Source organism: Sphaeramia orbicularis, chromosome 24, assembly GCF_902148855.1.
Source record: "Sphaeramia orbicularis chromosome 24, fSphaOr1.1, whole genome shotgun sequence".
Taxonomy (NCBI): Eukaryota; Metazoa; Chordata; class Actinopteri; order Kurtiformes; family Apogonidae; genus Sphaeramia; species Sphaeramia orbicularis.
Window position 1 is genome coordinate 42,905,825 of NC_043979.1, and position 14,296 is coordinate 42,920,120.

The 14,296-nt window shown below is 37.3% G+C and overlaps 1 protein-coding gene across 8 annotated transcripts in view; it reads left to right on the forward strand.

Annotated features, from left to right (window-relative positions):
* The window catches only part of LOC115415464 (dystrobrevin beta-like), a 44,047-nt gene extending 31,193 nt beyond the window's left edge, over window positions 1-12,854 (forward strand). For 4 of the 8 annotated variants that reach the window (XM_030129039.1, XM_030129042.1, XM_030129041.1 and 1 more), the window contains 8 exons: window positions 763-876; window positions 4,554-4,650; window positions 4,871-4,891; window positions 6,061-6,214; window positions 6,806-6,895; window positions 7,670-7,717; window positions 9,594-9,624; window positions 11,328-12,854. In XM_030129039.1, coding sequence (XP_029984899.1) covers window positions 763-876; window positions 4,554-4,650; window positions 4,871-4,891; window positions 6,061-6,214; window positions 6,806-6,895; window positions 7,670-7,717; window positions 9,594-9,601 — 532 coding nt within the window. In that variant the 3' untranslated portion in view covers window positions 9,602-9,624; window positions 11,328-12,854. Of the gene's footprint in view, window positions 1-762; window positions 877-4,553; window positions 4,651-4,870; window positions 4,892-6,060; window positions 6,220-6,805; window positions 6,896-7,669; window positions 7,718-9,593; window positions 9,625-11,327 lie in introns of those variants that run through there. The other 4 variants (XM_030129043.1, XM_030129044.1, XM_030129045.1 and 1 more) reach the window with 4 other exon arrangements.
* Window positions 12,855-14,296: the final 1,442 nt, after the last annotated feature.

Below are 14,296 nucleotides of genomic sequence, written 5' to 3' on the forward strand. Positions count from 1 at the left end.
AGAAAATTCCCATGAGATAAAGCTGTTTATTTTACACAGCTTAGCCAAAAAAAGTCCCACATACTATATTTAATTGCATCATGTTTAGTTTTGACTACAAGGTATATGCAATGTCATAACATTTATTTCCATCCAGAGCTGCATTAATTTTTGTCCCACATCTTGTGTTGATGATGGAGAGTGGGGTCACTGTGGAAAGTCTTCCTCAGTGCATCCCCAAGATTCTCTGTGGGTTCAGGTCTGGACTGATGTTTGTTTCACAAAACTGATGAGCCCAATGAATTTTGGCATCATCCAGTCTTTATACTCTCTACAAACTCATGGTTGTTTAAGAAATGAGAAGGTACAGCATCAGTTACAGGGTTAAAGAATTTGTTGCAGGTAAAACATATGAATCACTGCAGTAATTATCCAATGGAGAATCTGAACTATACACTCAGTTAAATCCAAATGAATGTATTTGTTGTGTATATGAAATACTGCAATCCAAGATGTTCCTTAAAAATAAATATGAAAGGCGTTTTAAGTGACAAAGTGTGGCATGTCCTGTGAGAAACAAACACAGTATTTGCTTATACCCTGTCAACTAATACTGTATTGTATTTGTTTTCTCCAAATCGACATTTCATTTGGGTATTCTCTATAAATAGAACTTTTTTCCACCACGAACCTCCCGAAGGCCATAGAAGAACCGCGTGTCTTTCTTCTCAGTCTGTTCAGTCATGTAACACTGAGCTGACCAGTATGTTTTTCTTTTCCCAGAGAGATCTTGGCAGAGATCAAGCGTCTCCGTGCAGAGCATGACGCGGCGTGCCAGCCCAGCCCTGACAAGGGTAGTACCAACCCGACTCTGCTGGCCGAGCTCCGCCTGCTCAGGTAACCGGCCTCCACCACACGCTCAGTCAATGCTGCTTCACATTCACGCAGTGATTCCACAAGGATAAGTTGTTTTGGTTTAAACTACACATTTGGAATGAGGTTGTTGTAATCCTGTTCTGAAGCAAAGGCATAATTTTGAAAGGGTATTGAAGTACGGCGTCTGGGAAACAGCACTTCCTGTATTGGGTGCTGCAGCGTCAGATTTGGCGGGAAATCTGCTGTGTTGCTTTGCAGCACAGAGGGAGAGTGCTCTGTGGCAGATGGCAGCAACAGACGGCGGATTTTGTGAAAGGCCAATGTAAAAATCACTTCCAACATGTTTGTTTTTCAATAAAAACAAAAAAATCCAAAGAAGAGGAGGGAGATTAGGCAGAAGAGATATTAATGTGGTGTTAACGTAGAGATCCCGACCAACTACAGCTCCACTGATGTGAGATGGAGGATGAGTTTAACCACAAGGTCTTGGCTTTTTTACAACACTAACACTTTATCTGGTAATTTCTGTCAAAATAATTGCATTTATGTTAATGAAATTGTCTGGATATAAAGAAATTAAAACTACAGGAGCAGAAATTAGGGCTTTGCGATATGGCCAAATTTAATCTACGTTTGAATTTTTGTTTTTGTAAGATGGTTAAGCCATGGCTTTAGTCATTTTTTTCCCCTAGTTCAAAAACAGTTCTTTTAACACTATGTGCAGCAGATGTAATATCAACAAGCAGCAATAACAGAGAGACCACGTGAGGGTTGTTCGGGCACTTTATTTTTTATAAAAAATGACTTTACCCATTACTTCTTTACCCATTATGTGCTCTTCTGCACTATTTTGCAGATCTTTGCATTTTGTGGCTGTCATTTGATTTGCCTGGTTTAGACAAATACTTCACTGAAGTAACTGCAGGTTTTTAATGAGCGCAAAATGTGCAGTAGTATTCATGTATGTGTCGGGAAGTATTGAATCGCCCAGCTCTAGTTGAAATAACTGAAAAAACACACACTCCTTGTGCAACTCTTGTCTACATTTACAGGCTGAACTTGAAAGTAGATGAACTTGACAGTTACACATTTCTATAGAAAAGAGATGACACATTTCCAAGCTATCATGTTGTGTAATGAAGTAAACTAGAAGCATGTCTGACACGCCTGTCTGAAAAAATTTTCATAAAAAACATTATCTTCAGCCTAAAAAGGCAGTCCATTGAAGTGGCAAGGATTCTTATTTCCTCTCAGGACACTTGAATTACAATATACTGAAAGGGAATAATGGAACTTTTGCACTGTGACTCCAAAAATGACCAAGCATGGAAAAACTGAGCAAATTTCATGTAAGAAAAATGCCTCAAATTGTATTAAAATAAAGAAATTAATCACAAAAGCTTCATATGTAATTGGCATAGAGTGAGCACAAAATATGGTTATAGTGCCATAATTGATGAAACATTAGTGTGAAAATAAAACACACTTAAAAGTTGTAAAAATTTAATAATTAAAAAAGGAAAAAAATTGAAAAATAAGATTTCTTGGATATAACCACTGAGGGGCGCCAAAGTCAAATCTACACATAGTAGCTTTAAGTTATGAAAATTGTAGCAAATGTATGTCATTTTTGGAAAAAATATTTGATTAGAATATACAATGTTTTCTTTATTTTACGAAGTTTTACTCACGAGAGTGTTTCCCATCAATAAAAACCATCTTTCATCATAAAACAATGGTACAGGATAAATCTGTCACTTTGAACTTTCTGTCAAACACACTGTTGACGGCTTCATGTGAGACCATAACAACCTGGAGCTGGATCATGACTTACATTCTGGATTTTCTTGCTTATTTTTTCTCATATCTGACTGTGTGAATGGAAGCCAATAAGGGAGGACAAGAGTTTAATCTCCTTTAAACTCTGATCCAGACCACATACTGCCTGGAAAACATACTGTAAACACCTGTCTCCTGGTTTTGATCTGGTTTAACAGTATCGAGTTCAGGGTTGAAACCCTAGAAGGTGACAGTTTAGTATTGGTCAGAATTTGTCGTCCTTCTGGGAGTTTTGTTACCTGGTGGGTTTTTTACTTAACCTGTAACTTTTTCTTACCCGTCTGATCTGAAATAAACCAAGAAACCACGCAAAAATATGAAAGATTTCCAACCAGTGGCCATTTGCTACTTCCTGGTTTGCTTTGTCTGCCGGATGGTTTTTATTTGTCAATGCTAGCACTTGGTCTGTTGCCTTTTTGCACCTCTTTCAGGGATAATTCTGTTGTTAAAAACCTAATTAACAATAGCCTGTTATTTTATTTATGACTTCATAACAACTCATGCAAATAAAAGAATGTTTTTTTTCTGAAATGTGTGAATGAAGGTGCGGAACAATGGTACAGTGATTAGCACTGCCATCTCACAACAAAAAGGTCTGGAGTTCAATTCTGATGCTAGTTGGTAACATTGAGAATTAAGCAGTTCAGAAAATGAATGAATGTATGAAACAGGTGTCATTGAGGGCTGAGTGATAAAGCAGTAGTAAATATTTATATTAGCGTAAATATCAATATGGTATACATTCTCTTCTTTCTTTTGGATTTATTTTTACATTTGCAGCCAAACACTTGTGCAACCTAATTATTTTTATCAATAAATCCATCAGTCAAATTTTATTTATATAGCGCCACATCATAACAAAAGTTATCTCATGACATTTTACTGATCTAATCCAAACTCTTAAACCCATTCACAGACACCCAACAGAATCCTCTATGGAGGATGCTCGTCTTGACCAGTTGGGGTTAAAGATAGAGACAGAGAAAGAGAGACTATGTTTGGGGGGCACATACTGAACTACAACTGTTAAGAACTAGAGTTGCTGTTACCTATAGTTGCTGTTGCTAGTTGTTTGTATAACTACTAATAACTAGTAGTAGTACAAATACCCATAGCTGCTAACACTACTATTCCAAATGCAAGTACTAACAGTGGATATACTACTACTGCAGCTGTTAGGACCAATAATAGAAACCTCTACCATTCATGTAACTGTATAATAAACACTGTCACAACTATATGCATAAATGAATATTGATGATGGAGGCAGGGGAGAGGCAGGACCACAGCAGCAGGTGCAGAGATGATCCAGGGAAAACCTGTGAGGACATAAAGCACAGAGACTCTGTAAAATATGTCACGTATAATATCACGTTGACGGTCTTGGAACCAGTGAAGATTATTCTAAGAATTGTCTGGTAGTACCTGCCGATCCCTCCTCTCACTCACTGGAAACGGCAAAAAAAACATGCAGAGTTGTGGCGAGTTGAGCCAATACAGTCAGTGGAGAAGTGGCATAAAGTATCGTCACTAACAAGAACCACTTTTTGACTTTGTGGTGGGGATATGCCATCTGATTTCCTCAAATACCCACCTTCTAAGCTTCCTGACAAACCACTGCCATGTGTGAGGACTTTGTAAATATGGAAGAGCATCTGTATTATATAAAATCTGCAGATATTCAAGAGAACAAATGTCATGGTTCAATTTGCTAACTTCACCCTCGTATATTTTTGACATAATTTTACTGAAGGTTAAACCCCACCTTTTTCCTCTGTGCTGATGTGTTGTTTTCCTTACCCCCTGACAGGCTCTAATGTACACTGATTGTAAAGCTGTTGTGTTCTTGTGCGTCTCAGGCAGAGGAAAGACGAGCTGGAGCAGAGGATGTCGTCTCTGCAGGAGAGCAGGAGGGAGCTGATGGTGCAGCTCGAGGGACTGATGAAGCTGCTCAAGGTGACCCATACACAAAGCCATGACGTAGCCGCACACACACTAGAGGGCAACGTTTCTGTTTTGCTCCACACATCTCTTCAGACTGTTACTTTCCTCACTTTTCCCTCTGCCTCCAGACACTCTGCTGTTTCCTCCTGTTAGTTCTGACTGTATCTGACGTCTGCTTTTCCACCCTTTCTCCCCTCACTTTTTCCCAACTGTCCATGTTGTCACCATTTAGGATGAGGAACAACGACAGGCAGTAAGTTTTCTTCCTCTGTCAGTAGGGCTGTGTGATATGATTATATGTATGTTGCCATTTCATATTATAGACTGTTTATTTCGCTGGGTCTCAAATCTCACTCCTTATGACATATTTAGTATTTTTTCCACTCAGCACTTGCATCACATTTAAATGCTTTGGCATACGAAAAGTCTGATATAGACCAGCAATCTGTGCTTTGCAAATACCATAGACTGTTCCATAAGTAGGCTCAAACATAAACACAACTAACCGTATACCAGCAACGCAATAATCATGGGAAGCAGTGCAAAGAGTGCGTTAAAGTTAAACCTGGGTTTCAAGTCATGTACTGATTTACACACCTGGATTTGATGTTTAAGGTCCAGCTTCATTACACAAAACAACTAGAAAAGCACTTGGAGAGTGCAGATCTCTGCCAAGGCAGATCAGTTGCCCCCCCCCCCCCCCCCCCCCCCCCCCCGCCGATCACCACCAAAATTTAATCATTTGTTCCTAGTGCCAGTATCAACATTTCCTGAAATTTTCATCCAAATCCATCCATAACTTTTTGAGTTATCTTGCACACAGACAGACAGACAAACCAACGCCGGCAAAAACATAACCTCTTTGGCAGAGGTAATAACAGACATGGGGAGAACTGGGTGAGACGCCATTCTTTAGCAGTCTCCGTGTTTTCCCTGAGCATATGGATACACACACACCAGAAATTTCAGTTTTTGTGACCTAAAATGCTTTACGCCCAATGTGGAGAAAAATACCCCCTTTGCAAAACATCTCCATCGGATGACAAACAACTCTGAGAACTTTTACCCCTGCTCCAGAACAATAGTGGAGGGTACAAATGAACCTTTTCAGAGCCTCATGTGGTTCTGCAGAGCCCTCATAGCCCCCAAACTGTAATAACAAACAGGCCTTTCCTTGTGGTCAAGAAATATTATAATGTATTCACTGAAATTCACAGAAAATATGTGATATTAATATATATATCATTTCATATCACAGCTCTATGTCTGAGCAGGTCACTATGTCATAACACTTTCTAATGTAAAATTTAGCATGCATGAATATTTTAGTTGCGTTGTATTGTTTGTTGAATTGTGAAGAATTGTTCTGTATATTTTCTGCAGTGCATAAATGATGGAATTCCTCATAAATCTGTGTTTCAGGTGCAGGCAGCCGGTTCTTCCCATGTTTCTCCTTCTCGCCCGAGTCCATCGGCCGTCCGTTCAGTCGGCGCCGCGTCTCCTCATGCCCACATGTTCCCTCCTCAGGACTCGCTCGCCGGGGTCGGAGGTGACGTACAAGAGGCCTTCGCTCAAGGTTAGAAAGGATTTAACAGGGTACCCATCAATAGGTCATAAATTTGTATATGCATAATCCATGTGCTGATTGTTTTAGAGGTTATCCTTCCTTAGAAATGATGTAAGATGGATTTCTATTATTTTAACTACTGTGGCCAATGTGTTGATGTAGAGTGTGCTGTCTTTTTGTCTTATGTCTGATTTATGTGGGTTTGTATTTCTGGTTTTAGACCAAGGTTCTGATTCTAACTCTAGAAATATGGATTTAGAGTGCTCATATGCAACATAGTCATAATTCCAACAGCCTTAACCACATGTATTTACCACAAAAGCTGAGCTACGAACATATAATACAAGTTCCCAGTGTTCTGAATTCGTTTTACTTCATTCAGTTACAGTTTTTGAAGCACCATAAAATTTCAAGTCTATAATGTAAAGCACATGACAGGAACTGGTCAGTTATTTAAAGGAGATGTTCACTTATCATCAACAGAACTGGAAAACTCACATGAAACAAAACTAGTGTTGTGCAATAACTTCGGCTGTTGGGAAGTGAAATGATATTGTAAGAATCTCAAATTTTAACTGTTTATTTTTTTGTGCATCTCAGGCCCGAGGAGGAACCTGAGGAACGACCTTCTGGTAGCAGCAGATTCCATCACCAACACTGTGTCCTCACTGGTCAAAGAGCTACACTCTGGTATACACACAGGCACATAAATATGTACTGTATATGCACAAATATGTGCAATATACACACAGACACACAAATATGTACTATGTATGCACAAATATGTACTACATACACACAGATGCACAAACCTGTACTATATATGCACAAATATGTACTATATACGCATACATAAATATGTAGTGTATACACACAAATTGACAAATCTGTACTGTATATACATACAAATGTGTACTGCATACAGACGCACAAGTATGTACTGTATACACACACAGACGCACAAGTATGTGCTATATATGCCCAAATATGTACTATATACACACAGACACACAAATAAGTAATGTATACACACACAGACACACAAATATGTACTGTCTATGCACACAGATGCACAAATATGTTCTGTATACACACACAGATGAACAAGTATGTACTGTATATGCATATTTACAGTACAATAATATTGAATCACAACAAAACAAGCAACAACAGATCACAACACATGTAATAACACAAAGTAACAGCATAAATAAAACACTAAATCAAATGTACAGTAGATTTGTATGAAACAGTTTCAAGTGGAGGAAGGCAGTTGTAGATCACATTTTAAAAATACCTCAAAGCTATTAGCATATTAATGTAAAGAATCAGACTTCTTCATAAGGTCTATACGAAATGTATGAAACCAAATACTAAAACGAAACACTATAGAGGATGATGAAAGTTTCTTGCTGTCTGTTGCACAGTTAATGGTGTATGATGACAGTTTTATTTCCTTTGTAGATGATGGACGGGAGGAAGAAGAGAGGCTGCTGAACGGGAAGGACAGAGGTAAATGTCCCATTAACATCCCCATGCCACTAAATCCTATTCTTCTTTCACTCACATTACCTTAAACCTCAGCAGAGTCACTTTACACTGATAGGGCCTTGAAAAAATAATTTTATTGCATTTAAATGGTTATAAATATTGTCTTTAAATTATATGTTGTTCATACAAATTGAACACTGAACTAAAATGGAGAAGAACATAGAGGGTTTTACTTTAGGTGCATATTAATGCAGGTTCTACCAGGCATCTTCATATGACCCACATCTGTGGTTTATGTTTAATAAAGTTCAATCGTTTTATTATCCCAGATGTGGAACTTGATGCACAAGATATAAAAGATGAAAAACACATAAAGAAATGTTTCCTATTATGTACAATACAAAGAAACTAAAAGATATGTTGAATTACATGTACAGGTTTTATTGTACAAAGAATCAAAGGGAATTTTAGCCCCGGTCCTCGTAAACTTTATACTGTCCTAGAAATCTCCGCCCGAGGGAAAATTCAGCTCAAAGTGAAGGGTGTGGATTTTACAGTCTAATACAGTTCTGTCCTTACACAAAATCCACCAGTCATAGATAAATGGGTGGGTGGACGGCTTCCACCTTCATACTGTGGCTTAGAGACTGGAATCTATTTCATGAGTTTAAGTTACACGGTTGGAGTTCTGTTTGATCGACAGTGTCGCTCTGATGTTGTACGAGGTTGAGTTTAGCCATCGAATATAAAGTCAACTTTACCAAAGTCTTAGCTTCATAAAAGTAGTAATGTATGAATAAAATCATGGGTAAGTGTAGAAAACATGTCTAAAATGAAAATATGTAATGCCGTTTTGTGAGCGTAATTGTCTGTCATTGTATTTTCATCAAATATTTAAAATGTCAGATAAATGAGGCTAAATAATGACTTCAAGCTGCATTAGATATGTGCAACTGAGAAAAGAGCATTATTTTATATTATATTATATATAAGTGCTCCAGGTTACCTAGTCTTTTTTAAGGTGCTTTGAAAATGTCATGTGATCTAATCAGGCCTGATCATAGACCATTAAGAGTTAACACACTTCTGTCATTACTTTGTGTGTGTTTCAGCAATACAAAACTCACTACAGAAGTTTCTCTTCATGTTCATAAAGACGTATAACTTGATTGAACTCAGCTTTAAGCTGCATTTTCCATACCTTCAGCAAAAAAAGAGTGTGTGTGTATGTATGTATATATATATATATATATATTTCAACTGTGATTTTCTACCCACCATTTCGTTTTGAAGTGAGTTTAATTTTCTATGAGTAATTACAATAATTAAAGTACACTTGTATGATGATTATTCTTTCATGATTTTTCAAAAAATTCATGGACGTTGTTAAATATGTGTAAATCCTCGTGTGCTGCCAGCTTTTCCTGTGTGTCTGTCTGTGTTCTTGATCACATGTACAGTCCCACACGAGTCCACTCATCTGTCAGGTGTTCTGTCGTCTGTACCGTAGCAGGCTTCGCTAACATGCCATCTCATTAGCCATGCTTTATTGAGCTCCTCTTCTTTACGAGAGGACCTCTTGTAGGGAAGCAGCAGTGAAACCACTTCCTCGTCTGCTGCCTGGGCTCAGACTAAACCCTCATTAAAATACTAACCTGCACTGCTACTAACCCGCCGTGCCCCGACCAGCCAGACGAGTGACCAGGGTTCAGCTTAGCAGTTAAGTCTTCACAGTTATAAGGCCTATACCAAGTTGTTAAGTAAGTCAGTTTGCACAGCACCTGCCCCGTTCAGTCTGGTTTTAAGTTTTTATGCAGAGACAGAATCTGGTTCTTATTTCCTTCCCTATTACATTTTGCACCGTGCTCTGTTAATACAATTTTCTTTGTCTTCTCAGCAGGCTAAAATGATCCCAGGACAAACAAAATGTAAGTGATATAATGTTACATTCACATATTTAATAAACAAACATTTTCTTTGTCAGGTTTTTAACAGTTTCTACAGTTTCATAATAGTAGAAAGTAGTGTGTTGTTCACCTTTTTTGACTCTGAGTGGTGGCATCTGTTTGTGCTGCTGTTAAAATTAAAAAAAAAAAAAAAAAAACAGGAAAAATGTCTGTGTTCATGATTTATGTTTGATTTCATGACTCAAAGCAGCAGCTTGTTGATTTGTTTTTAGCATGTTTGCACAGGCCTGGATCCGGCCCATGTTTATTATTCTGATCAGTCATGGAAGCGCTCAGTGGTGTTTTATTTTCACTTGAAACAAAATCCAGAGATTTGTTAGTGAGGTATTGTTGAAAAGTAAGAGTACGGATCAGAAGTACACTTATTGTATATTACATTGTTAAATGGATGCAGTTTTATTAATGTTAATTTTATTTGTGAGGAAACTAATTATATGTTCCCTGTTGGGCTATAGTTAAACCAGTGAAAATGCTGGTTCATGAAAATAGGAGTAGTAGTTGTTGTAGTAGGTTATTTGTTCACATTTATATTTTACCTTTGGGTCTCTACTGCTGCCTTTCACAAAATGGGTCATGGAGTGGTGTTTTTTCATGGCAAAAAACATGAAATAAAAAATAATGATATGAATTAATTTTCTGAATTAAATAAACTGTTTACAAAAGAGATGAAACATGGTAAGTGACAGAAAATGTAAAACATGGAACAAGATGAAACTACTGTAGAGGATTAAATGACATAACAAACAAGACTTGTTTTGACGGTTAAAGTGTCCTTAAAATGTCAATAAAATGACATTATTTTTGTAAAATTTGTGTTTTTGTTAATTTATTGTAAGTTGCGTGACAAATTCACTTTTTGGAGTCTTAGTTTAGAGATGTTTGGAAAACACAGCTGTAGTGTAATTGAAGTGAAACTTACTAGAGCTGAAGCCCCTTCCTGTCGTGTCCCATGAGACCTTGTTTCAGAAAAAAATTACAGTGTACAGCAACAAGTAATTTTAAAATTTTATTCATGCATCACTTATACATATGTATTGTTATTTTAAAAGATGATTTTACAAGTCAATAAAGCCTCCATTTTTGTAAAACTATTGAAGTATCAGACTGTGAAAATATGTAAATATGAAGACTTACACACCTGAAAGAGATGACGTCATCATAACGGTCTCTGTTCATGAGCGGCTTAGAGTCTGAAGAGTTTAATACTTTTTCATCTCGCTCTCAGAGATTGAGGTCAAATATACTAAGGCATTTAACAAGAGATGCAGTCTGTTAAACTGCTTTAACACAAAACTTTACTATTTTTACCACACACTGTGACGTTTTTTTACTCATAAAATGATCTTTTAAATTGACAAACGTCATATGTGTAAATGATGGTGACACAATTTAGACAGGATTAAAATATTATGTCTCTCTCCATTGACCACTGATTTTGTTTTTTCTGTGGTTAAATTGTGTGGGGCACATAATAAGTACCACCTGAAGTTTTTTTTTTTTTACCTGGGCTGTGAGAGAAAGTAGTTGGAACTGCTTTTTCCCATGTAGCTTTGCTGTGGTTCATCATGACCCAATGTCAAGTAACTGATTTTTTTAACATGAATTGATACTCAATGCAATGTGTCTTAATTTGTTGTTCAAAGTCTTTTCCCTTTTCTTTATAGGTAGAGCAATGGATCATCACGGCCAAAGAAACTTGCCCCCGTCAGGATTAATTTCATCCTCTGATGTTCATTTCAGCCAGTGGAGATAAAAGCTCCGCTGCCAATCAGCCAATCACGATGCTGGACACCAAATGACCCTCGGGTACCTACTGATGTATAGCTGTGATTCAGTGTTTGTCTTGTCACTGTGGTTTTACTTGTGTTTTGATCTGATCATGCTTAGCTAAACTAAGAATCTGAAACCTACTGATGTACTGTAGCATGCGCGTGCTCTGCGATTCGAGATGCGAGAGGGTCGAGTAAGTGAGAGGGACATCGCGGCGAGACAGGAAGGTGTGTTTAGGAATTTTCAGTAAGTGTGGGAAAGTTTCAGAATGTAATCATGTTGGAGAGGAAAAAGTGCAGGAAAAAACAGAAAAGTTAAAAAGAGGAGAAGCGAGTTGCAACGTTTTAAGTTTTGGCACTGTGTGCTTCATATTTATTGCTTTGATTTGAGTTTTGACATTTATTCAGTCGGTTTGAGTGTGTACGTGTGTGTGGTCAGGCCCTGCTGAGACGATAAGCTTTAATGGGACTTTTCCTGTCGCTTTAACCGGATGAGGCGATGCAGACTGGAGAGCTGAGGTCCCGATTTCAGTCCAGGTGTCTGGAACCTGGACCAGATTAGAGCCACGGGTGCTGGTTCTGCAGTGGATCCACAGTCAGAGATAGTAAATAAAACCATGTGCTTTAACAGGGTTTGCAGCAGAAATGAAGAACCAAAGTCAGGGGACGAGGTTTTTACCAATGAAAACTAAACATTTTAAAGGATCAGTTCAGATGCTTCAGTCTACTGTTGCTGTTTCTCACAAATCTGATGAGTCTCATGAGAACTTGAAGGAAAAAGCAAATGTCCCACAGGTTTTGCTGTTTCTGGTGAAATATTAGTTGCTTTGTACAGTGACGTAACAGGGTCAGTTTAGGTCAAATAAAACATGTTTGAATGAAGACATTAATAATATTTAGACAGAAAACATTTTAGATTTAGGACCTGTATTTGTGCTTCCTTTTTTTATTTCCAACTTGAGTCTTCCAAGTCTTTCAGGCATGTTACTTGAAAATTTTAGTTTTTTTCCCTCACCACTTCAGAACATCAGTTTTTTTCTTACAAATTCACATCTTTTATCTCTGAAAAATATTTTTTCCCTACATATTTGGACGTTTATAATCCTCTTGAGTTCCTGCATCCTGAGTTTTTTCAAGGAAATATATGTCGTTACAATCCCAGAGAATATCCAGATGTGCTCTTCTTGTAAGGTTGTGGGCCTTTTCTCAAAAGTGAAAGACTGTTTTTTTTTTTGAGAGAATATATAATTTTTTTTCTTGTAAATTTGCATTTTTATCCTCCTAAAATTTCTCAGAACAGTATGATTCTATATTCCCAGACTATTCAAATATATTTCTTACAAATTACAAGTTCTTTTTGTAAATGTGTTTAAAATATCTGACTTTTTTCATAAATTTACCATAAAAAGCCACAAACATGTAGGAAAAAACATGCTTGCGTGTTTATGGCTTTGTAATTTATCCAAGAGAATATTCAAATGGTTTTTTTTGTGAATTTGTGTGCATTTTTTCGCATGAATGCTCCTCCTTTAGTGTACCTACGTGTTGAGTTTTTCTACGAAATATTACCCTGTTATTTGACCTAAAGTGACCCTAATACACAACAGTACTTTTATCTGTTGAAGCCTCGAAATGTACAAGATTCAGATTCAGGAAGTTGCACAAATAAACAGTACATATGAATAAATTGTTGTTTAACTGCTGGTAACACATAACTTTTAGATCATTGTCTTTAATGAAATGCCAAAAGAGCTTCATAATGAGGATTTAGAGGTTGGCGCTGGAATTCATTTATCGGAATCTATATTGTCTGTCTTGAGATAAAGGGTAACAAGGCTGATTACTAAATGCCGTTATTACCCTGAATAATCCATAAAGTACTAACATGTTTTTACACAAACTGCTTTATGAAGTTATTTTTTGTGGAAGCATCTAAACTGATCATTTAAATACATCACTGATGTCACATTGAATTCAATCTGGTATTGAAACAGAATATCTCACATTACAAATACTGTTACAGCCAGGATGTTAGCTGTAGCAAATCTGAAACACTTAGGAATAAATGAAGAAGCTAGAATTGCTGAATTTGATGCAAATGTTCTTCTTTCAGTTGTTTTTTTTTATTTCAGATTGTGCTACAGTCGCTCAGATTTTAGGAAAAGTTTTATGTTCAACTAAGCTTTGAAAGTGAAATATTGTCTATGCAGAAAATGAATAAGATCTAACTTGAGAACCTGTGAGGCATTAAGCGACTCATACTTTGATTTCTATCTTTCTGTAAAATATAGAGGATTGTGGGTATTGAAGTTCATACTGATAAACCAAACCACATTTGTCCACACTATTCAGAGTGACTTCTGTGCAATTTGAACACAACCCAAAGTGACTTTCTGGGTTTTTGTCTGGTCAGGTTGCACCTTTTGAAGCTGTGTGGTTTCTTTTTTTTTTTTTTATCAGCTAAAGGTTTTTTTTTTTTATTAATTTTTTTCAGAGTTTGGGTTTGTTGTCACAGGAAGCCCTACTCTCACCGTTGTGTACATTTCTGGATCAGCTTTTTTCACAGTTCGACTGAGCGCTTTCGGCCGAGGTTATCGCGTTTTCAGGCTCCTTCATTACTGAGTTGCCGTATGAGCAGTTAAACAAATGAATGAGCTCAGTTTCCGAGTGTATGTGTGAAAGAGCGAGTGTGAAAAATGAAGACTGACAGGACCGACACGTCCCGACATGAAACTGTAAACACCTTCAGCTCTGAACCTGCTGGAGCTGATGGCGTGAGTGAAAAGTGTGGATCTGTGTTTTATCTGCAATAAATATTATTTAACATCAAACTCTTGAGTTCGTTCTCCCTCTGTGACTGTTGG